The 22,603-nt window shown below is 42.5% G+C and overlaps 1 protein-coding gene across 1 annotated transcript; it reads left to right on the top strand.

The window, feature by feature from the left end:
* Positions 1-16,526: 16,526 nt before the first annotated feature.
* NUBP1 (NUBP iron-sulfur cluster assembly factor 1, cytosolic) lies at positions 16,527-22,307 on the top strand. The gene is made up of 11 exons (XM_063171456.1): positions 16,527-16,554; positions 16,634-16,735; positions 17,165-17,301; positions 17,507-17,575; positions 18,104-18,136; positions 19,010-19,100; positions 19,259-19,413; positions 20,491-20,601; positions 20,724-20,826; positions 21,521-21,604; positions 22,140-22,307. Exons 1-11 carry the CDS (start codon positions 16,527-16,529, stop codon positions 22,190-22,192), a joined length of 966 nt encoding a protein of 321 aa, XP_063027526.1. The 3' UTR covers positions 22,193-22,307.
* Positions 22,308-22,603: the final 296 nt, after the last annotated feature.

The following is a 22,603-nucleotide window of genomic DNA, read 5'->3' as shown; positions in this document are numbered from 1 at the left end:
GGGACCCACTGGCACTCACGGTCCCACCACCTTCCTGACCACCCTTTGCCTGCTGCCCTCTGTGGATATTATTTTCACCACCTTTTACTTTTTTAGTGTAAAGCCTGGTTTTCTCAAGCTGAGTTCTCTTATGAATATGTTTCACAACACTAAGAAATTTCTCACAAGAAGACAGCCTCTGAATTGTTTATTTAGACATATTTCCCTTCAATCTTTTCCACTTTAAAAATTCCATTTGATGCTGAAGGGTTTGGTGATAGTCCTACAGTAGAAAATGCCTTTGAAAAAAATAAAAGCACCACACAAAAAAAACCCTACAAACAACTGATGGGAAGTTTCTCTTGTACACCATAGGTCTGCCTTATATTAAATACACCACATCACCATGACTATTTTGTGTAAGTTTGAATTTCTTTTCATTGGCAGCCAATGATGGATTGCCTTTGTGTTTATAAATACTGAGAGAAAATCCAAACAAAGGTTCAGATCACTGTGTCATCTCCTTTACTTATTTGTCCAATATGGCTACAGAAATGTTATCTGTGTTTTTAAAAATAAAAACTCCTAAGAGATCAAAGGACATCATAGGAAGACTGGATAAACATTTATGGATTCCAGCTGAAAAAAAACTGGAGCTATAAAGTCTAAATACTTAGGAGGGTCTTTCCTTCATCAAATAATACTTGGACCAGTCTGACCTGCATCTTATTCTCCTAAGTTTTAATAGAAGGTTTGGTTTACAGCATGGTTTTCAGCAGCCCTGAGGCCAGGGAACAGATCTGAACTGGTAGTGCCAGCAGTTACTTTATGACTTGGGCAGGCATGTTCTTACATGATGTGGGATCATAATGCAGTGATACTGAAATTTATCCCATTCTTTAATACTTCAAAGCAATTTGCATCAGAAAAAAGATTTTCTGTTTTATACCCTCTATAAATTCTAATTCTTTATTGCACAGTAAAAAGCATTGGTTATTTGTTATTGGTTATTTGGTTTTCACTGTTGGAATTAGTTGTGCCTTTAGTTTAATCCCTTCATTTGAAAAAGAAGCCTGTGATCTACTTAGGACAGGTCTCCTTCTTAAAAGAATTTGGGGCTGCAGAACTAAACTGATAATATCATAGTACTTTGTAAAGTACTACTTTGGTGCCAGCATCCAGGTTCAGAGTCATCTGATTTGCTTGTCTTTGTCACTGGTGCATCTGCCTTTATTGTGTTGCAATTCTCCCAAGCCTCTTCTGCAGAATGGGTTGCTTGTACACTTTCCCTTGCAATAATGAACAAAAATGTGCCAAAACCCTTCTGTGCAGTGATGAGCAGTTATCAGAGCCGCTTGAGGTTAAAAACTCAATCATCAGAGGTTGAGTTAAAAACTCAACCATCAGACACATAGGTCTCCTATTCCAGGGTACAGGGATTTGAAATCTCATCTCTGCTGAGCGTGGGCTCGATGCACTTTGCCATTGTTTCCAAGAGCTGCCAGGAGTTCTGCTGTATTGGGAAATGCATGATCATGAATTTAAAGCTTTAAATTCATGCCTGTGATGTTGTGGGTGGGAAGAAAATCCCAGAAAATCCTTTTTTGTCAGTGCTATGATATATTAACCATCCTATACCTGGGCCCACCCTGTCTGCCCTCATTAACTGCTCCAGGGGCTCACTGATACTTATTAAGAGGGAGAGACTCATTAGACCATGTTCTCATTAATGATAGTGACATTGTGTCCACGTAGAGTGTAGATCTCATGGGCTTTTTGTGTGTTTCTGCTGCACAAAAATAAGCTTTTGCTCAAAGTCTGACATTATCTCTAGATTCAAATTCAAATTTAAAAAGCCCAAGGACGTGGGTTTGAAAAGGTTGGACTCAATATGGTATCAGAAATGGGTCTTCTGAGAGATTACTATTTTTCCAAGTAGATAACACTTAGGTTTTTATACTAGGCAATGTGGAATATCTTCTGGTTAAAAACTTCCAAGCTGACACATGGGAAGGTTTTTGAAAAGCCCTGTCATACAAGCACCCTCACATATATTGCTTGGCTGGGCATACCACCTGTACAAATTCTGCTACTTTGCTGTTATTTTAATTTATTTTTAAAAGTGCTGCTAGGAGAGTTGGGTAAAATAAACTGCCTTCACTGCAATCAGCAATGTTATTGCACCCAACTGTTGTTATCATTAGTGAAGATACTGAGAGTCATTGTTTTCTTACTCTGTTTGGAATTTGAGTCCATAAACTTTTATGAGCTATAGTTTAGATAACGTTAGGAAATGGCTTGTCTGGAACTAAAATTATCTCATTGTATCAAACAGGCAGGGACAGGTTTTGGTCTTTTCTACATTACTTTCTTTGCTGTATAACAGATCTTATCTTTGAAGAATTATGGAATTGCACATTAAATTTCTGGGTTTATATATGGAAATGCAGTAGATCTGGCTTCTTGATGTCTGTGGTTCCATATGAGTACAATAATTAATGATCTAGTTCACAGGGAGAGATATCTATGGAAAAAAAATGTTATGTTCTCTTGGGAGGTTTTATAAGAGATTCTCAGGTTTATCTGCATGAGTATCTCTATGATTGTTAGAAATGTGTTTCCTTTGACATATTCCCATCACAGCTGGGATTAAATGATTCTGGAGGCTGAGGGTAAATTTGTTTACTCAGTAAATCAGTGGCAGAACAAGATTTTTCTGCATTATCCATCTATCTTGGCTTCTAAGGAGCAAAGAGTGAATTATTTGTAGTCTTTTGGGATTTATATAGCTTTATAGCCAAAGTCCATGAAAGTCTCCTCCTTTTTGATAGCCTAAAGAAAACCATTTACTTTTTAAAAGTAGTTGTTTGCTATCAACAAACTGAAAAGAGCTGCATGTGTAGATATGACTTTAAAAAGATAAAAGCACTTTTTCCACTGAAGATTTGTTATCACTAGGATAGTACACTTCATATCTTCTGCTCAGTTAGATTTAGGGAAGAAGATGATTTTTGTAGAGTGTTGTTTTTGCAGTGCTCAGTGAAGATTTGTTCTTGCTGCTGGTAGGTGAATCTCAGGGAATTCCTGTACTCCAAGTGGTGCTCTCCAAGAACAGCACCAGCTGTCGTGGCTCCCTGGGGTCAGGCAGCCACTCTGAGAAGGAATTCACAGCATGAGCAAACACTTCAGTGTTGTTTGCACTGACAATGTACCAAGTGAGGTCTCCACCCAAAAGCAGAATCAAGATCTTGGAGAGAACATTGCTGAACAAAGGCACAATCAGGAAGGAGCTGGAATTTGTAATGTTCAGAATTATTGTTCAGCCCTATGATCTCCATCCCAAAGTCCCCATATTTTCAAATTCAGACTGGCTCTACACTTATGTTGATTGTTTTCAGACAAAGATTTTTTTTCTCCTTCTTTTTTCTTCTGTTAAGAATGGGGGGGGGAAAAGTGTGGTCCCTTAGAAGTGCCTCCCTTCTGCTATATATTTCTTAATTGAGTTCTTGGCATAAGGAAGGGAGAAAATATGTCTAGCTATTAGAGTAGCTGTGTGAACTGGGAAAGCCTCCAACTTCCAGAAATATATTTAAAGGCTTCAAGAAGATCCAAATTTCCAAATAATTTTTAACTCCTTTGCTTGGTCAGCTGTCAGTATTTGATAAATAGGGTGGGACTCTTGTCAATATTTAACAGCTTAACACAAATATTATTCTTCATACACTGTAAAAATAGTATATGAAATGCAAATAAAGTACTTTATTCCACAGTTTGGTAGTAACAGAAGCAAGTGATAAAATCTCCCTTGCCTCCATACAAAGGCATAGAGAGGGAGAAAAGTGTTACCAGTGGAAACAATCTTCCCTGCTGGGAAACAAAACAGTGAGATTCTTCACTCCTCCCTAAAGTCACGTCCCAAGGGAGTTCTGTGATAGAAGTTTGCTGTGAAGTGTTTCTGAGTAAGAAGCAGCAAGGTAGGACTTGGTGATTCAAAGCAGATCCCTGTGCAGTCTGCAGGAACAGAGCTCCTCCTGTGTCCAGCCACACATCACCAGGACCTCTCGAATTGCTCTTCAGTCAAGCACTGCAATACAAAACTCAGTTACTCAGTAACTCAGTTACTTCTGGAACTTTGCCTACATTCAGAAAACTTCATCCCAGAAAGCCACCCCTCAGCACTGCGGGATGGAGCAGACTGCCCTCTCCAAAGCCACCTGCAAGCTGACTGTGGCATCCTCCTGGGAAAAATCAAAATGCAGCGTGGTCTGTGAGAGATGGGTTTAATGAGTACCAGAAGGAAGCCTGGATGTCACTTTCCAATTTTGTGTTCCAAAATGGTTTCCTATTATTTAAAATATTTAGAAACATTGTTGCTGTGTGAATGGTTTGACCCAATAGCCAGGAGAAACTGCTTTTTTAGCTGGAGGGAGAACCTGCGTGTCAGCCATGCTGTGACAAGCTGGGCTGGCTGCAGGGACATGTCACACATCACTGTGCACCCCAGCTGCCCTGCTAGGGCACTTGTGGTGGTAACCTGATTAGGCCACCACCCACACAAAACAAAGGATAAGGAACAGAGCCAGTTTATTCAGGATACTTTCAAATCTGTCATTGTTTTGGATTTGGCTTCTGCCCAGTGCAAAATGCATTTTGTGTGCTCCACAGCTGCCGTGTAGAGTGGACCCTGAGTTAGTAGGAAACTGTTCAATTACTAGAACTGTAGTGTGCCACTTATTCTGTAAATGACTGAGGAAATCCAGGAAGAAATACAAATAATAGTAAAACTTTATTCTTCCATTTTGTCCAAAACAGCCAGGATGCCTTACCAACCAGCTCTTCCTCTAATCCTTTACTATGATTACTGCACTGTTAATATGTTTCAGCTGCCATCCAGAAAAGTCACGTCTCAAAGCCCATTCCATCCTTCTCCTGTCCCCTCAAAGGTAGAGCTCCACTGAAAAGCAGAAAGCTGAGCAATCTTGACTAACTGATTGAAGTACAATTTCTGGGCACTTTAAGAACATCTGTTCCTCTATTTTGTCATGGTCTTATTCACTTTAAATAATTCTACTAATTCTTTTTTAATTAGTAGCATCTACAGCTGAGAATATGAGGTTATTTAAAGGAAAGAAGCTTGATGTTAGTTTATAGTAGTATGGTAATTTATAGACTTCATTATTTGAGAAAACAGAGTAATTAATTATCTCCATCAGGAAATATTTGCAACCTTTACAATTTATAACATGCACTGAGGTATCGAAGTTACTGTTAAGTGTAGCTGATGAGCCATAGGGGAAGACTTGGCACACATTGACAGTTCTTGTCCATGAAGAGGGAGTTTGCCTTCCCAGGAATCATCTTCCAGTATTGATTTGGGGAGGATCAGCAGCTGCAGAGTATCAGAGCTTCTTGCAAACATCTCTTTAAAAGCTCTGTGATGTTAATCATAGTGTCAACTTCAGTGGCCTGAGAAAAGGGGACAGGTTACTCACATAACTTCAGCAGCCCCTCACCACATTTCTGCTTTTAAAGCAGACAGGTCACGCTTTCAGGCAGGGTTTGTACAGCTGCCTTGGGCTGTGTCAGTATGAAACCTCTGCCAGACTTTCAGAGCATCTGTGAGAAGTGAGGATTTCTGCCTTGTGCTGACTTCAAGAGTGGGTTAAGCCATTCTGCTTTGACAGATCCCTTTGCTATCTTCACTTGCAGCCTCACTTGTGCAGCCTCTGTAGGAGCTCATGGCTGGTTGGAACACCTGTAGAACACATTTGGTATGGATGGTACCAGCCAGTGTTGGTGTAGTTCATGATAGTTTAAACTTGTGGGGCAGGATGTGCTGATGAGTCTGGATTTGGCACAGAAACATGGTAACCACAATCACTTGTCAGAACCCCTCAATGTGGAGCTCTGAAATCCAGAGCAGATCTTGGCCACAGTGCTTGCAGCAGTTTATCAGTGGAGATGTGGCAAATCCTCTTGCATAGTTGCTGAGCTGGTAAACTCTTCATACTGACAGAACTGGGCTTCTGTTCATTTCTCTGTGCACTATGGACTGTAAGAAAGATTGATTTCTTCCAGAAACCACTTTTAACTGATTTTGGGACAGTCACAGTTGTTTAACTGCAGAAAAACTAGACTTTATTAATTTGTTTTCTGTCTAATCCCTTCAACTATAAAGCTGGCAGTACACAGAGGGAACAAGTGCCAACATCAGCACTTCCTTTAAAATAAACAGCAACTCAGATAACATTTACATGTTACAAAGAAGTGCTTCATTTGATATTTTCTTTCTCTATTGCAGCCGATCTATAAGGCTGAATTCTTCTTCCTTTAAACCATGAGGGAAATAAATAATTCAAAAGAAAAAAATCCCTAGAAAGTGAAGTAGCAAATGGTTTTGCTTTCTCAGAATTTTATCTTTAAGAAAATACATTTTATGCTGTGAGTTCAACCAAAAATTCTGATAGGATAAAAGCGTCCAAATTTCAAATACTCTGTCAGGATTACAATTTCTAATTAGAGATCTGATGAACATAATATTCAAGGATTTGAATCAGCAAAGCATCCAACAAAACCTAGTCTCGCTTAGGGAGCTATAGTACAGTAAAATTCATATGTATTTCAGGAAGGACAGGATATGCTAATTATCTGTCAATATAACTCCTTCTAGTAAACACCGTACTTACAGAAACATTTGGGTTAAAATATTAGAAATCATATTAGTCTGACAGAAAACTTGCACATATGTTAAGCCTAAAATACTTCTGAGTATCTGGGGGACATTTATGAAGCTCTTACATAATCTAGGATCTCACAGGAGTTGGACTGACTCAGAACTTTCAGGTACTTCTGGGTTTTAAGTGTGTCACATTAATGTCCTTTCACTCCACCTGAAGAAAAATTCAGAGACATTCTAATGTTCCACTGACTTCAAATGAAGTTTCCTTTTTTTTATAGACATGACCCTTTAGAATATCAACATGACTGGCAGTTGTGGGAATAAGAAGGGGTAAATAACACTCTGCATTTATGATCCCAATTAAAACCTGTTTGGTATTTTGGATACATGAAATCCTGTCGACCAGACTCATATCGATCCTAATGCTGCTGACAGTTTTGTGGAAGAGATTTTTCAGGGCGGACATGGGAAACAAAACTCAGAGTGAGTATAAAACTGGAGTTGTGTATTAATATGTAAAGCCAGCTTGTTCAGTTCTGTTTGTTGAAGTTTTTAAATAAAATTATTATACTGGCTAACTTGCCTACCTAATTGATTGTGGTGGCACCAGAAATGACAAATGATCTGCTCCCGCAGTAAATGTAGCCGCTAAGTGACTGCTGCAGAAGGGGAAAAAATGTTTATATTTCCTAGCCTATTGGTAATTATGTTACCCTTACTGATCAGTAAACATTATAGCCAGTGTGGTAAACCCATTCAAGCTTTTCCTGTAGGTAGCTTTAGAGTGGAAGAGGTCAAATGGAACTAATGGAGTTTCCCAGCCAGTCTACTAAAATCAATGCAACTTGAATTCCATCAACCACTAAAAATGGCATAATGTGATTTAAATTATTCTACTATTTAGATCTTGTCTACACACTAAGTTGTACCAGATTTGCTAATGATGTGTGTGGTTTGAAAATTGAATTAGTTCCTGCTGCTGAAAGATTATTTATAGACAAACCCAAAGAGTTAAGAATGCCAGGAGCCTGCATCCCAGTCCAATTCCTCATGGGCTTGTTGACACTGTACAGAGGAGCAGTGGGAAAGATCTCCTGGCTGGCACTGTCCAAACCCACTCAGCCCTTACAGCAAAGCAGTTCTGCAGTAAATGAATCACCCTGGGCCCTGGAGTGGCAGTCTGTGAACATGACTGAGCATTTGAAGCCACATTTTCACATTGTACTGAGCCCTTGTGTCCAGGGTAGGTTCTCACAGAAATGCTTGAGAGAGCCTTCACCCAAAAAGAAGCCTTCACAGATTATTGACTGCAGGGAAAGAAATCTGGTTTGATATGGAGAGAACACAGAATGGAAGAAAGTGAAGAGAATGGCAGTAAATTTCTCCTTATAATTTAATTCTGCAGTGGTTCCTTCTCAGTTAGATAAACACTTTAAGCTAGCTGGGATTTAGAGGAAATATTTATGTTGGTAATTTAGTGCACTTTGGTAGCTACTTGCTTTGTAGAGGAACTGCTTATGATAAAAGAGCATTGTTGGAAACATTGTTTTATATCTTGTCTACAATATTCTGGTTACAGGAAGAGACTTAATGACATTAAATATTGATTATATACCAAGCCCACATCCTTCCTTTTCCCTGAGAGCACCAAGGATTTGGGTCTTCTGCTGCTCAGAAGCAGAGTTTGAGGAACCTGTGCTGTTATCAGGACTTGATTATTTTATTTTGTGTGTCCACCCATCCATTGCAAAGGTGAGGTGCAGCTCCCAGGCAGCACTGGTGAGCAGATGTGTGTCAGGGAGAGGTTTTACAAGGCTGTCAGTCCTACCCATTGCTCCCACTGTCCCCCTGCACTGCTAACCAAAGCCAGCAGCCTGCAGGGATGCACCAGGGCTGTGAGGAAAGGATCCCCAGTGCTTCCAGGGCCACCTGCTGCTCAGCAGGGTCCTCCTTTCCTGTGTTTGTGTTACACCCCCTGCCAGCACAGCCCTGTTTCCCATGCCTGCAAAGGAGCCAAAGCCTGGTGTGGATCTGTTGTGGGGACTTGTGAGGATGTTGGCCTCTTACATTAATGCTACTTAAAACTGGGAGCACATTGTAAACACATTCATTTCTTTTCAATTAAAAAAAGGATAATTCAAAGTAAAAACAATGAAACAAAGCAGCATGTTTCTCATCCAAGTAGGAACTGAGCAGTTATGTCTCAGTTTCAGAAAGTATTGAGTGGGTTATCTGTTTTCTACTTCTAGAGGAACAGAAGACTTCTTGTGGTTCAGCCTTTGGTCTGTATTGGTAGTAACACTTTCTCTCTTGGGCAACAGCTGGAAATGGTGATTCATCTTCATGCAGCAAATCTAACAATGAAACAGTGCAATTAAAACAGTTCAGAGCACGTGGTTAGCAATGAGCCAGGACACTGAAACCAAATCCCAGAGCGATGCCTCAGGTCACACGCGTGCTTGGGTTATGGTAAGGGTGTCCTGCAGGCACCATGCTGATACTGCCTAGCCTGTCATCATGGGGCCATGAATTAATTGATTTGGTGAGTAGGGATAAGTTACAGGCTCTCTTACACTGAATTGCTTCTAATGAAGTTAGAGAAGAGGATGAAATTAATGTTTTCTGCAAGAAAATGTCTGCAAGTACATTATACACAACCAAGGGAACTGCTCAGTGCTACAGAGCAAATTCCTCATTCATTCATTCATTCATTCACTAAAAAAATACTGTTTAAGCCTGGCTGTGAATTCAAAATTGAAACAGCCATCTTTAAGCCTTGCCTGGCTGCATGTAAGTGGATGTGGGTTAGGTTCATTGTGTGTTCCTGAATTTTTATTTTATTTTTTTTAAAGCGCTGACATTTAAGACATACAAAGAAAAATGGCCTCAGGGGAACCACCTCCAATGCATCACAGAAGTTTTGTTCAAACAGTTTTCAATTACTCACTCTGACCACACATTGGCTGGAGGGTTTAGATAATCTGCTGTACAGGGAGGGATTGGTGGTGAGGATCACCAGACAGCTTTGCACCAGCCACGTCATTTCTGGCTGGCCTCCAGAGGCAGGAAGCAAACAACAACTGCAGAGCAGGAGTTCCTACGGGAGCAGGGGAGGCACTGGCCCAGCACTGCCCAGCCAGAAACTTTCCCTTCCAGGACATGAGGAAAGTTCTGTGCTGCAGCGTCCTTGGGAGCATGGGGAACACTGCTCCTGCTGCTCTCTCATTCCACCAGGCTGGAGTTTTTGGTGCCTGGACACAGTTAGACTGAGAGCAGTCACTTAAATTCCACCATGAACTCAGGGCAGGCTTGGGTACAACATAAGCACTTCCAAAATGCTGCAGCCTGGCTTTGCTTCTTTGTTGGTTCTGAGGTCAGCCCACTGTTTCTTATCTGAATGCAAAAAGCAGCAACCAGGTAATGTGGTAGGAGGAACACACTTGTGCCTTTTCATTTTTAAATTCCTTTAATACTTTGCTTCTCAGTCAGTTTCACTAAATATTTTGCCTAAATTATTTTGTAAAATTTAACATTTGTTGATGTTATACTTGACTGAATAAATACTCATTAATGATTTCACAATTAATTTTAGGATATATGCCACATTATTTCAAAGTACTATGATAACTTGCAATATTTCAACTGAAAGCATAATCCAGATCTGGAATCTAAAATAATTTTAACCTGACTGGTTTTACTGTCATGTCATAGACATTCTGAGGAGTAAGCTACTAAAACAAAATACTATAGGCAATACTGTAGGCTCTTCTGGTAGAGAGTAAAAATATAGGCAAAAAAGAAAGTGAGAGTCAAATTCCCTTCTATATTGATATAATAAATTGCCTTTTCATACCCCAGGGATAAAAATCCCCAGCACAATGAAGCTGTTTCTAAAAGCATTCTCAGTGAGCTCAGTGGAAATACTCAGAATCCTGATGACTTGTTTGTTGGAGTGGGTGGTTATTTTTTCAAGATTTTATTTAATATATACATGTTTTTCTAGCATCTTTCTGATCCCTGTGCTCCCAGCCTTAAAACAGCAAGGCCTGCAGGAAGGGTGGTGCTGGGCATGGGACAGCCCTGAGCACAGGACAGGTGTTGGAGCTGGAAGAGCTAATCCTCTGTTCAGACATGGCCCCAATACTGGGCTGGGTAAACATGGCCCTTGCTGCCTGCTCTGACTGATTCCCAGAGCTCATGTCCATAAACATCCTGGCCTATTGGTACTTCCAGGAGGCTGAAGCCAAGATAACTATTTCTGCTAATATTAACTTTGTGGAAAGCAGATACAAACATATCAATGAGGGCTGGCACTATGATTAAAGGCTTTCCTTCTTTTCCTAAAGATTTGTGTCCTTTTACACCAAATCTAAAATACATTTACCACGACATCATTTGGCATAAACTGAGTGTTTCTTGGGGCATGTTGATGGCAATGTACCACTCCCCTCTTCCACAGTGACTTGTGCCCACACTGTTTTCTGTTCACCAGTCTGAGGATGTGCTCAGAGCAGCTCTGAGTCTGAGCAGAGTGCCAGGCTGTGCTTGAACTCCTCAGAATGTTTGCATCCCCAAATGAGCACCTGCTCTGAGCCCAGTGATGATGAAATGCAGAGGAGCTGTGATGCCTTCTCGGGTTTGTCACCTAACCCTTGCCAGATACCTCACCAGGGCTTCCAGGCTTCTGCCTCCAGCACCTCCAGGGTTCCACTACCCAATTTCTGGATTTCTCAAATGTTATAACCAAGATTAATCCCAGAATCTAGTAAGATAAATTAATCATAGACTTTTATGTGCAAGGGATATAAAGAGAAGAAAATATGCCATTTCAGCATGGGGTCATTTTTAGATCAGCACCATATTCACACTGTTTACTCTCTTATGTAGTTTTTGATTATTTCCCTTTTCAGGGTACTGATTTTAGAAACAAATGGTTGCAGGAGGGTCCCAGTATGTTGTTTTGGTGTTTGGTTTTGGTTGGACTTTTTTGATCTGAAAAAGATTTTGCTGTTTTACAAATCAGAAAAATATTTTTCATTCCAAAATGGGCTCCAGACCTCATTAAAATAGCAGGCTTTTTTGCTTCCAAGATAGCAAATAATTACTATGTTGATTTTCCTCTCATTTTATGAAGCTAGCCTGCTTAGCTAGGAAAATTTGTCAGAAAGGAATATGTCTGAAAGTGGCATCCATTGCTTGAGAACTCAGTGCAAGAACAGCCTTTGAAAGATTGATGTTTCTTAAACACAAAACCTGAACTCACAGCACCCTTTGTCTAATTGCTATTGGAGGAGAAGGGAGCAGGAACTGTAGGAGCTGCCTTCACTATAATCACTCCCAGTGGAAGAACAGAACTGTGGTAGAATTCAAGAACTAAGCCAAAGGCTGTCCTATTGAAGCAATCCTAGCAGTGCTTCTTTCTCTAATTATTATGGACTGGAGAAAGAAGAAAGGGTGCTCCAGGATGCTTGCTGATGCTTGCCTTCTGCTTCCTCTTGTTCCTCTGATGTATAGTCAGGAGCCAGAGAATTACCAGGACTTCTCCCATGTAACTTCACCCAGATCTTAACCAGCTCTGGTTTTGCTCAGTGAACCTATTGCATTTTCATTTTATTTAGACAACGCTGACCAGCCTGAATTCCTCCTCACTGGCATAAGCTGTTTGCTTTCACTCTAGCATTTTGTAATTCTGTTGTAACTCCATTACTGTGGAGTCTGTGAGAAGTAAAGTGTCTCTGCTATGTATGCACTAATCAACAACTCAGCAGAAACAGCCTCAACAAGACTTTATTCTTCTCTGATGTGTTTGATCCACATATACTATAGAAACAAATTATTCTTTACACAAATACAAATACTCAAGTTTCCCCAGGTAGTTGATTATTGCTTTTAATAATATAGCTACTGGTTTTTCCATTATAATTCAGTTGTCGCTAGACTCCATGACAAAATTCCTCCTTGTGTGTCAATATCTCACAAAGCACTTGTGCTCCCTCCTGCCAGAAATTATTTTATATAGGGGCACTTAAAAACAATAGAAAACACCAATGGAAAATGTGATGCAAATGTTCATACATTTAAATCCATGAGAAACATAGATGGATAGCTAATTCAGGCATAAAGGGCTATAGCTGGTGAGATCATATAAAAGCTAAAGTACACAAGAAAAACTACATCTTTTGTGCTTTGTAGACAGGGGAGAGAAAGAAAAAGAAAATGTATTTAAGTGCTGTGAGCTTACACATATTTAGCTGGTTATTTGAACTTTCCTAAGAGTCCCTAAAAATAAACTGAAAACATCTTAAACTACTTATGACAAATAGAATTGCAGGAAAACTCTATTGTTTCCAAATGTGCATTGAAAAAATGAGTGAACGTGAGGCTGCTCTGTAAGAGAAAGAATCTTAATGGAAAAACGTAAAGAACTTTAAGTGGAGCTGTATGAAAGTAGCAGATGAGTCTTGCTGCTTGACAAAATTTTATCTGTCAGTACAAAGGTTAACTTCAGGTTAACTTCAGAATGTATGTTTCAAAATTCAATTAATATACTTCCAACATATGACTTATTTTAGGGAAAACTTACTGCAGAGGCAATATAGACAGAGATTAATACAGGTCTGACTTCTTCTGTGCCATTTCTGCTTTGTATAACAGGAAGACAAGGGCAGAACATGTGGTTGAAAAGTTCACTGTGACCCACTCTCAAATATCAGACTGTTTCTGACCAGAGCCAGACCAGCATTCAGACTAAAGATATGGGAATGTATTTATCAAAAGGCAAGGAAAACTTGGAACTTTGGTGTTAAGTTCCATTAGTCATAAACTAATGACATTCTGAATATAAATGCTTCTAAATTTTAGTTGATGAGGCTCTTCCCTGGCTGCTGCAAAATAAAAGAGCAAAAGCTCAGTTATCTTCTTCTTCTAAAACAGATGAATGTCCTGTTTGAGGGCCTCTTTATTTGCACACTTTCCAAAGTTTGGTTACTGTTTAAGAGAAAAAAATAATTAATGTACAATTTCTACATCAGGAAATGGCCAGGGGAATATTATAAATAAAAGTAAAATAGAAAAAAATAACTTCTAAGGTATCTTTCTCCACTTTAAACACGTAAGTTGCAAATGATCATAGGCAGTGTGTGATTCTGGGCAGATGCTGTGAGGTTCCTTGTAAAACTCTGACATCTGTCTGTGAGCAGGCTCCTCTCAGGCTGGCTGTGAGCCACAGGCAGTTCCAGGGAAGGGAATACAGGTGTGTCTTGTGAGGAGGTGCTTTTCCAGGAAGCATGTAAGTGCTACAGAACATTCCTATGCCCTTTGGGTATTATAAGATAATAGGCAGTGGCCAACTTTTAGTCAATCTTACCTCAGTTCTCTTTGGAGTTTGTTCTTTGCATCTGCTACTTCAGCAACATGATTATTAAAGCTCGGGTTAATACAGATTAAATGATTCCACCTCTCCCCAGCTGTGCACTCCAGTCCAAGTCTGCATCCTTTCAGAGCACGACAGAGTTGGCCCCTGCATGTTGAGAGCACCTGATATTGTCTGCTCTGGATTCAGCCCATGATGCAGGAGCTGAAGCACTCAGCAGGGATTTCCAATAACTTGCAGCCTGAGCCCCTGGCTTCAAAACTGCTGGTGTGGTGTAAGCTGCTGTCTTTGGACTTAAATTCACCACTTCTTTAATGCCTTGCTTTGCCTGCTAGATCACCCCTCTCTTCACCCAAGTGTTTAATGTATTCTATGAAAAGTACATGTATTTTACTCACCAAATTGAAAGGCTGAGACAACTATCTATCTGCATTTAGTCTTCTTTCTCCGTACAAAGCTTTATGCTAAGAATTAGGTCTGCACATTAAACTTTGCAGGGATAAGTCACTATTTTTTTCAGTTCACATTACTCTAGATTTTAATTGAACACTGAGAGTAAGTATCAAAGGATGCAAAAAGAAAACATTACTTTCGGTTTTGTCAGTGGTGTTTTCTCAGTAGTGTTTTTTTCAATAATTTGTAGGGTCTCCAAACTGAAATACTGACCTTCCTAAGTGATTTGGAATTCCTTAGTGCTGCACACTTATTTAGGCAGCTGCTCTGAGAAGCTTCAGGTAACCAGTGTAATAAAGTGTATTAAATCAGTGTACTGAATCTGAGCTGGCACTGCTCACAGCTACTGACCCAGACAATCTCAATCTATTTCCTGCAGGATATTTGGGGTTGGGTTTCTTTCCCCTTCTCTATGATCTGATGGATTATATTTATTTTTCCATAGGAAAATTAAATTTCTAAGTAGGTTTCCATCTTGACTATCTGAAATACTTAGTACTTGATCTGTTCTTTAACATTGCTTTTTCAGACTGTAATTTATTGATCTGGGTCTTTTGAAGCAGAAGGTACTTGCTCTGCTTCTGAGTGCTGCAGGTATGTCTCAGACTGCCAAAGGGTTTCAGGAAAACTTTAATGAATAATGTCGTTTTTTAGATGGTGAGAAAGGAAAAGGTCTGCAAAATTTATCTGCATTAATCTGCTTTTTACTAGAGCTGATGAGAATAATTTTATTCATGGCTAATCCTAAAAGTAGGTAGAGGTACTGGAGTCAGCGGAATGCTTGCCAAGTTTCCTTTGGATATGCCTTCGTTTCAGTAGTGAATGAGGTGATCTTTTAATGAAAAACAGCACATAAGTAATCAAATAAATCAAATAATACCGATTATTTTTTCTCCTTCCAACAAGACAGAGTCGTTGTCATTTGAGATTGTGAAGTGCATTCACCGCTGGATTCCTGCTGTGTTAGTGCTCAGGGAGCCGACAAGGCATTAGCACAGAGACACTGCCCTCTATTGCTTCTATTTCCAAGGTGACACCATCTCAAATAATAACTTACACACTTGTATATTAAAACAAACAAGTTTTGGGACTAATTGGTCTGAAATGGGAGTATTTGAGACTTCCAACTGTGCTTGCATCAGGAAAATATCCTTTTTACAGCAGTGATGTTAGGAGCAGAAGAGAGGACAAGGCTGTGCTCAGGTGGATTTGGGAGAAAGAGAGAGGGAGCAGTGACTGGGATAAGGTGGTCAGTAATAGGGTCCAGATCGCATCAGCAGCTGGTGCACATTTCCTGGGTTTGGAAAATTATTTTATTATTTTTTATGTACCAAGTACAGCGACCTTTTTAATTGCTTAGAAGTTGATTGGCCAAGTTAAGGCAGTGTAATCTTCCAAATAAATGTACTCATTCAATTAATGGAGATGGCGTATCAGCAGGATACAGAATTAATATACTCAGAATTGCCAAGAAATACCGCAACAGCGCGTGTTTACCGGAATGATACATAATCTGGGAATGAAACAGTGAAGGTATTGCTGTGCAACGCTTCCCTCGGCAGCGGGCCAGCGCCGTGCCGGGAGCGGGTTCAAGGCTGGAGCGCGGTTCCTCCAGCGGCCCGGCGGGCACGGCCCGGGGAGCACCCGGCCTGAGGTACCGGCCTGAGGTACCGGCCTGCGGTACCGGCCTGCGGTACCGGCCCGGATCCGTGCCCTTCCCCGGCCATTGCTCTGCCCAAGGCAGCTCCAGTGCGCGGGCTGTGCGCAGCGCCGGGTGAGCCGGGCAGAGCCCGCCGCGACACAGCTCCGGAGGGAAACGGGGGCTCTCGTGTGTCAGCGGGGCTCCGGGATATCACCGGTCCCTCACTGGTGTCACAAGGGCTCTCGTGTGTCACCGAGTCCCTCACTGGTGTCACCGGTCCCTCACTGGTGCCCCGGGTCAGCCGAGCCCTCGGCGGCAGCGCCCCCAGGCGGCAGCGGGTGAGCACCACGGGCGCGAGGCCCCGCCCCCGGCGGCGGCGCTGGCGGAAGTGACGCAGCGCTATGGCGGAGGCGCCGGGCGCGCCGGAGGGTGAGCGGCGGGGCCGTACGGGGCGGGACGGGCTCCCCGCTCACGGCACTCGCGGCCCAGCTCTCGCTGTCCTTCGCAGAGTGCCCCGGGACCGGCAGCGCCCAGGCGGGCAGGGCGGCCGCCTGCCAGGGATGCCCCAACCAGGGGCTCTGCGCGGCCGGCGCGGCCGGGCCGGACCCGGGTGAGTGCAGCGGCCGTCCGGGCACGGCTCGGGGGGGGGCGCGGTGCCGGTTCGGAGGGCGCGGTGCCGGCTCGGGGGGGGCGCGGTGCCGGTTCGGGGGGCGCGGTGCCGGTTCGGAGGGCGCGGTGCCGGCTCGGGGGGGGGCGCGGTGCCGGTTCGGAGGGCGCGGTGCCGGTTCGGAGGGCGCGGTGCCGGCTCGGGGGAGGGCGCGGTGCCGGTTCGGAGGGCGCGGTGCCGGCTCGGGGGGAGCGCGGTGCCGGCTCAGGGTGGGAGCGCGGTGCCGGCTCGGGGGGGGCGCGGTGCCGGCTCGGGGTGGGGCGCGGTGCCGGCTCGGGGTGGGGCGCGGTGCCGGCTCGGGATGGGGCGCGGTGCCGGTTCGGGGGGCGGTGTGGGCGCGCTGACCGCGCGGTGTCTCCGCGGTGTCTGCAGCGGAGGCGGCGGAGCTGCGGGCGCGGCTGCGGGCGGTGCGGCACACGGTGCTGGTGCTCTCCGGGAAGGGCGGCGTGGGCAAGAGCACCTTCAGCGCCCTCCTGGCGCACGGGCTGGCGGCGGACGAGACCAAGCAGGTGGGCAGAGGGCACGGGCAGGATGGGCGGCGAGGGGTCGGGGCCGAGCACCTGCGGGCAGGTACCGATCGGGTGTCCCTGCTCGTTAAAGTTTGACTTTCTGGATGAGTCTTGCTGGAGTGATTTCATTGCATGAGATTGCCTTTAGAGACAGCCCTGTGCTACCTTGTTTCCAGTGGGGCAGGTTGGCTGGTTTCTTTTCCAGGTTGCTCTGCTCGACATAGATATCTGTGGGCCATCGATTCCTAAAATTATGGGTCTAGAAGGAGAACAGGTGAGTGAATGCTCAAGCATCTTGTTCATGGCCAGAGGGGGTTTCTCTGTTTTTCATTAGCGTATTCAGGTTTTTTGGATGTAGAGCTTCTAAAAGGAGTGCATAATGGGAAATGTGGGGCAGTGGTAGGGAAATGAGGTGAGATGTAGAAGTTCAACATAACATATTTTGCAAAAGAGTCATTTGCTTTCAGGATGAGCAGTTCTGCAAACCAACTTTCATTGCATGTCAGCCACATAATGCTGACTACTTGAAACTACTACATGAGTACTATTAGTGTGATGTGCTTTATCAGCCCTTGAATATTTCTTACAAATGCAAGTAATGAGTAAACTTGCATAAGGGTTGAACAGTTGTTGTTCACTTATTAATGGAGATCTGGTGCTCTTGCATTTTTACCTCAGCTGCCCCACAAAAGCAGGATTGTTCCTGCAGGCAGGAGAGCTCTTTGCCCAGGTTTGACTAACGTTTATGGTTTGTGTAACATTTGTTGCTATTGCAGCTTTTGTGTATCACTTCAATTTTCAGGTTCATCAGAGTGGGTCTGGATGGTCTCCAGTGGTGAGTTGATGCTGTTGTTTCAGAAAGTTCATTGGGTGTTTTTGGGTTGGGCACCATCTTCTACAGTGAAAAAAGAGTGAGGGAGGAGCAGGGAGTACTCTTGTTAATTCTTCTTCTAATGACTTAAATATCCAGATTCTATTGAATCTACAGATATAGAATCTACAGATGCTGCATGCGCAGATTCTATAGATCTATATAACCTATATCCATGCTCTATAGAGTATCTAGAGAACACTATAGAATGTATTTCCAGATTTTATAGAATATCGATTAGATCTATGAAATCGAGATACATATCGTATAGAATCGGGATATAGACTATGTAGATCAGAGTGTTAAATTTCTTAAAAACAGTAGTACTGTATTTCTAGAATTGTTTTATTACCTTGTGTCTACTGACTTTGCAATATGGGAAATAAATATAAATTGCTCAGGTTTGTTATTTTGGAGTAACATGCTGTAGTGTGTCATGTCTTCTGTGACAGCCAAGAAGTATATTGCACCCAAGACAAACCTTACTAATCTTTGGAATATGCAGAGATTTTGCAGTACTGTTGGTTGTCTAAAGATCCCCTGTAGTGTGCATGCTGTTAGAAAGGCAACCGGTGTTGAGAGAGAAAGCTGCTTTTATCCTTCTGTTGTCCCCAGTGATTCCATAAACTGCTGTAACAATTTCATTTTTTCATTCTTAGTATAGTTAGTAAGTGTTGCACAGGATGCAGTTTTTAATTGCCCTGTGATAAAAGATAAAGTTCTCTGCTTTTATTTCGTTAATGTCTTCCCCCTCATTTGCTTTTTCTGTAAAATAGGGGTTCAGAGTCTGTTTCTCTAGTCTTTCTTCACTGTTATGTTTCTCTACTTCTCTTTCAGTATGTTGAAGAAAACTTAGGTGTCATGTCAGTGGGATTCTTGCTTAGTAGTCCTGATGATGCTGTCATCTGGAGAGGACCAAAAAAGAATGGTATGTATTGAGTGTTTTCAGCAGTAATTTACATACTTGAAAAGTTTCAAGTGTAGAAATATGTTTAGTCATGTAGATAGGGTAGTTAGCTAAGACCCAGAAATTTCAAACACAGGAAGATACCTTTTTCTCTTCCACGTTCCTGTCCTTTCCTGTAGGGCTGATCAAGCAGTTTCTGCGTGATGTGGACTGGGGTGAAGTGGATTACCTGATCGTGGACACGCCCCCAGGGACGTCGGACGAGCACCTGTCCATCGTGCAGTACCTCAGTGCCACCCGCATCGACGGCGCTGTCATCGTCACCACCCCCCAGGTGTGAGCCAGAGCCCACCAGGGAAGCATCATGGCACTTCCAGGCAGCCCTTGGCTTCCAGGCTGTTGATTTCACAGAAATCTAACGGTGCAGCATCTCAGGGAAATTACTTTGTTGTGTTGCCCCTGCAGCTGGCTGGTCTGTGGGTTAGGTGGATGTGTCAGGGATGGGGATCCACATGGGTCACTAAACCACAGCAGCTCACAATCAAAAGCTGTTGAGACCAGTGTGGTGAAAGGAAATGCAGTGTGTCATTTCCTCCTTCAGAATCAGACTTAACACCATTGTGGATCTGCAATTTACTCACCAACAGCTTAATGTTCAGAAGAATGTTTGTTAGAAGCTTTGTTTTTAAGTGATAAGCTGTGCACTCTCTGACACCGGTGAAGTAGCCTGTCTCCTCCAGGTGACCCACCAAAGTAGGCAGCTTTGTCATGTGCATTTTTAAAAGAGAAATCAGCCCCTGGAAAGCTGAAACTAAAACCACCCCCAGTTCAAACAGAGGTTTTCATGTCTGGTTTGGAACAGAACAGGAGATCAAACTAGCATGTGACATGAAGTATTTCTATAACAGCAGAAAGGATAACACATAAAGGAAGCAAAGTGTTGAGGACAATACCAGAGAGGTGGTGAAGGAGGAAGGGAACGGGAGAATGGATGAGGTGAGTCATATACATGAAAACTCTGAGGAGAGAATAAGATATTTTAAATTTATTGGAAAAAAGATAACTAGTGTAAGCCTGGTGGTTCTTGTCTTCACTCTGTGGAGAATACCAAGGGTCCTTCTGTAAGATGAAAATGTGAAAAAGTTGCATTTAAAGAAGATAAGAGATGAACATAGGAGATATAAAACACAAACGTGGGTGAATATTGACTAGAGTCAGATTTCAAAACAGAACCACATCCAGTAGTCTTGAAGTGTTGTACCTGCTCTGTTGATGGAGCTCATAGCACAGGTTTGTGTTCCTAAAAATATGAAGGCAGCAATAATAATTCATTATACAGTAGCTCTACAGAGGTTACTGAATGGATTCAGCATGAAACAGCTGAAATACAAGTGTTTGCTGTTGTTTGTAGGAAGTGTCACTTCAGGATGTTCGGAAGGAGATCAACTTCTGCCGCAAGGTGAAGCTGCCCATCATAGGTGTGGTGGAGAACATGAGTGGCTTTGTGTGTCCCAAGTGTAAGGTAAGGCTGGCTGTGTATTACAGTGTTCTTTCCTTGGCATTGCTTGGATAGCAAACATTGCTCCAACAATGCCCTTTTCTCAGAATTGCAGTATTTTAACTCTGATTTTCTTGTTGTCCCAGAATGAATCTCAGATCTTTCCCCCAACTACTGGTGGTGCAGAGAAGATGTGCCAGAACTTGAGTGTTTCTCTCCTGGGTAAAGTGCCTCTGGATCCACAGATAGGTAAAGTCACTTATTGCACTGCACTTAAAGCAAGTTGTTCCTCCTATACTGATGTTACTGCTGCAAAACCGTGATGTGGGCACTGATGTCTCTTAGCACTTCTAGATAGAATGTTTTTTTGAATCAAATGTCACTGGAACTATGACTATAGCTTGGTGTAGAATGTGGGAAGTGCTGGGGTAATTTCCTTTACTTTTCCTTAATCAGTTAAGATTACATGCTACATCTTTTCAGCTCTGTAATCATATCTGAAATACAACATGTTTTTTCTCTTTGGTGAAGTCACCTGCAAATGCAAACTGAATGAAATAATAACCACTTCAAAGAAGAGTATTTTGTAGATGTCAAACATTAAAACCAGTGCTTTAACCTCACTGTTATTGGCACTACCCAAATTCCCTTGTGGGTCATGAGGTGGTGTGGTTCTTTGCCCACTAACTTATCAATTAATACATGAATTAATGACATCAAGGAACAGCTCAGTACTTCCAGCTGAAGGTTTCTGCTAGTACTATTGCTCTGTCAAGCTGTACACTGTATTTCTAGTCCTGTTACTGACTTCAGGGCTTCCTAAAAGGAATAGATGCAGGTGGCTGTTTGAAGAGGCGTAACTGGAACAAGATAAAGGCTAAAAACCAGAAAAACTCATCTTTTCCTGTTGCTTTGTTTCTGTGTTTTTTCTCTGTCCTTCAAGGAAAAAGTTGTGACAGCGGCCAGTCTTTCTTGGCTGAAGCACCTGAGTCTCCAGCTACACTGTCTTACAGGAATATCATTCAAAGTGAGTCTGAGAATCACTGTGCAAATGAATCCCCTGGGTGCTGAGCACTGCTGCACTACACAAAGGTGTTACACAAGCTTGTGTAACTGTTCCACAAAATAAAATCAGGAGAAGGACTCAGCAATTCTGAAAGTAGCAGGTGCAAAGACCGCGGCTGCTAAAGTGATAATGAAATTGTATGTGATAACTGGTTTCAACATTTGACTTCAGAGAAGTCAGACTTTCATTTTCAGAGATGGGGTGTCCTTGTGCTCAGAGAAACCTTCTGAGGCTCTCGAGCAGGTGTGGAGGGGTGCTCACCATAACCCAGTGGGAGGCAACTGACTGACCAATGCCTCCACTTCTAACAAAAACCCCTTGCAAAAACTCCCTGAACAGCTGGTGCTGTGCTGTTTAAAATAATCCTAAAACTACTTTCAGTGTAAGGAAGGCCCAACTTCAGATACTTGTAACCACAGAGGAGTGATGCAGCAGCAACAAACTCCTGATATACCACTGAAATAGTACTTACATTACTTTTTCTCCATCTTTGCAGGAATTCAGGAGTACTGTGAACAACACCATTTGCAAGAAGAAAAGATAATGTAATCTGTAAGTGGAACAAAAATGTAGCTCATGTCTAATTATAGAAAAGTAATTTATGCCTTGATTTATTAAAGGAATGTATTCTTTTTGTATATTGCAAATAAATTCTTAATATAAAGGCTCTTGCCTGTGTTTTTTCCAAAAGTTGAAGATTCTTGTAGTTCTTCCCTCACTAGAAAGCTGTGAAAATGAGTCTGCATCTGGATTATCAAGTGCATTCTGCCTCCAGTGTCCTGGTACCAATAACCTGACTGTGAAAGTAGCAGTTGAAGAGGTGAGAATACAACCCACATTTTACTTAGGAGGTTGAATTTAAAATACGCTGGGTTGACACTGGGGCATGTGCAGCAGCCTTAGTTTTGCCTGCTGCACAAGGGTGAGCTGTAATGCCCCTTCCCTCTCCCAGAATAACAT

The sequence above is a fragment of the Melospiza melodia genome, chromosome 18 (genome assembly GCF_035770615.1).
Source record: "Melospiza melodia melodia isolate bMelMel2 chromosome 18, bMelMel2.pri, whole genome shotgun sequence".
Taxonomy (NCBI): domain Eukaryota; kingdom Metazoa; phylum Chordata; class Aves; order Passeriformes; family Passerellidae; genus Melospiza; species Melospiza melodia.
The sequence above is the reverse complement of the archived record's forward strand: the minus strand, read 5'-3'. Positions and strand labels throughout refer to the sequence as shown.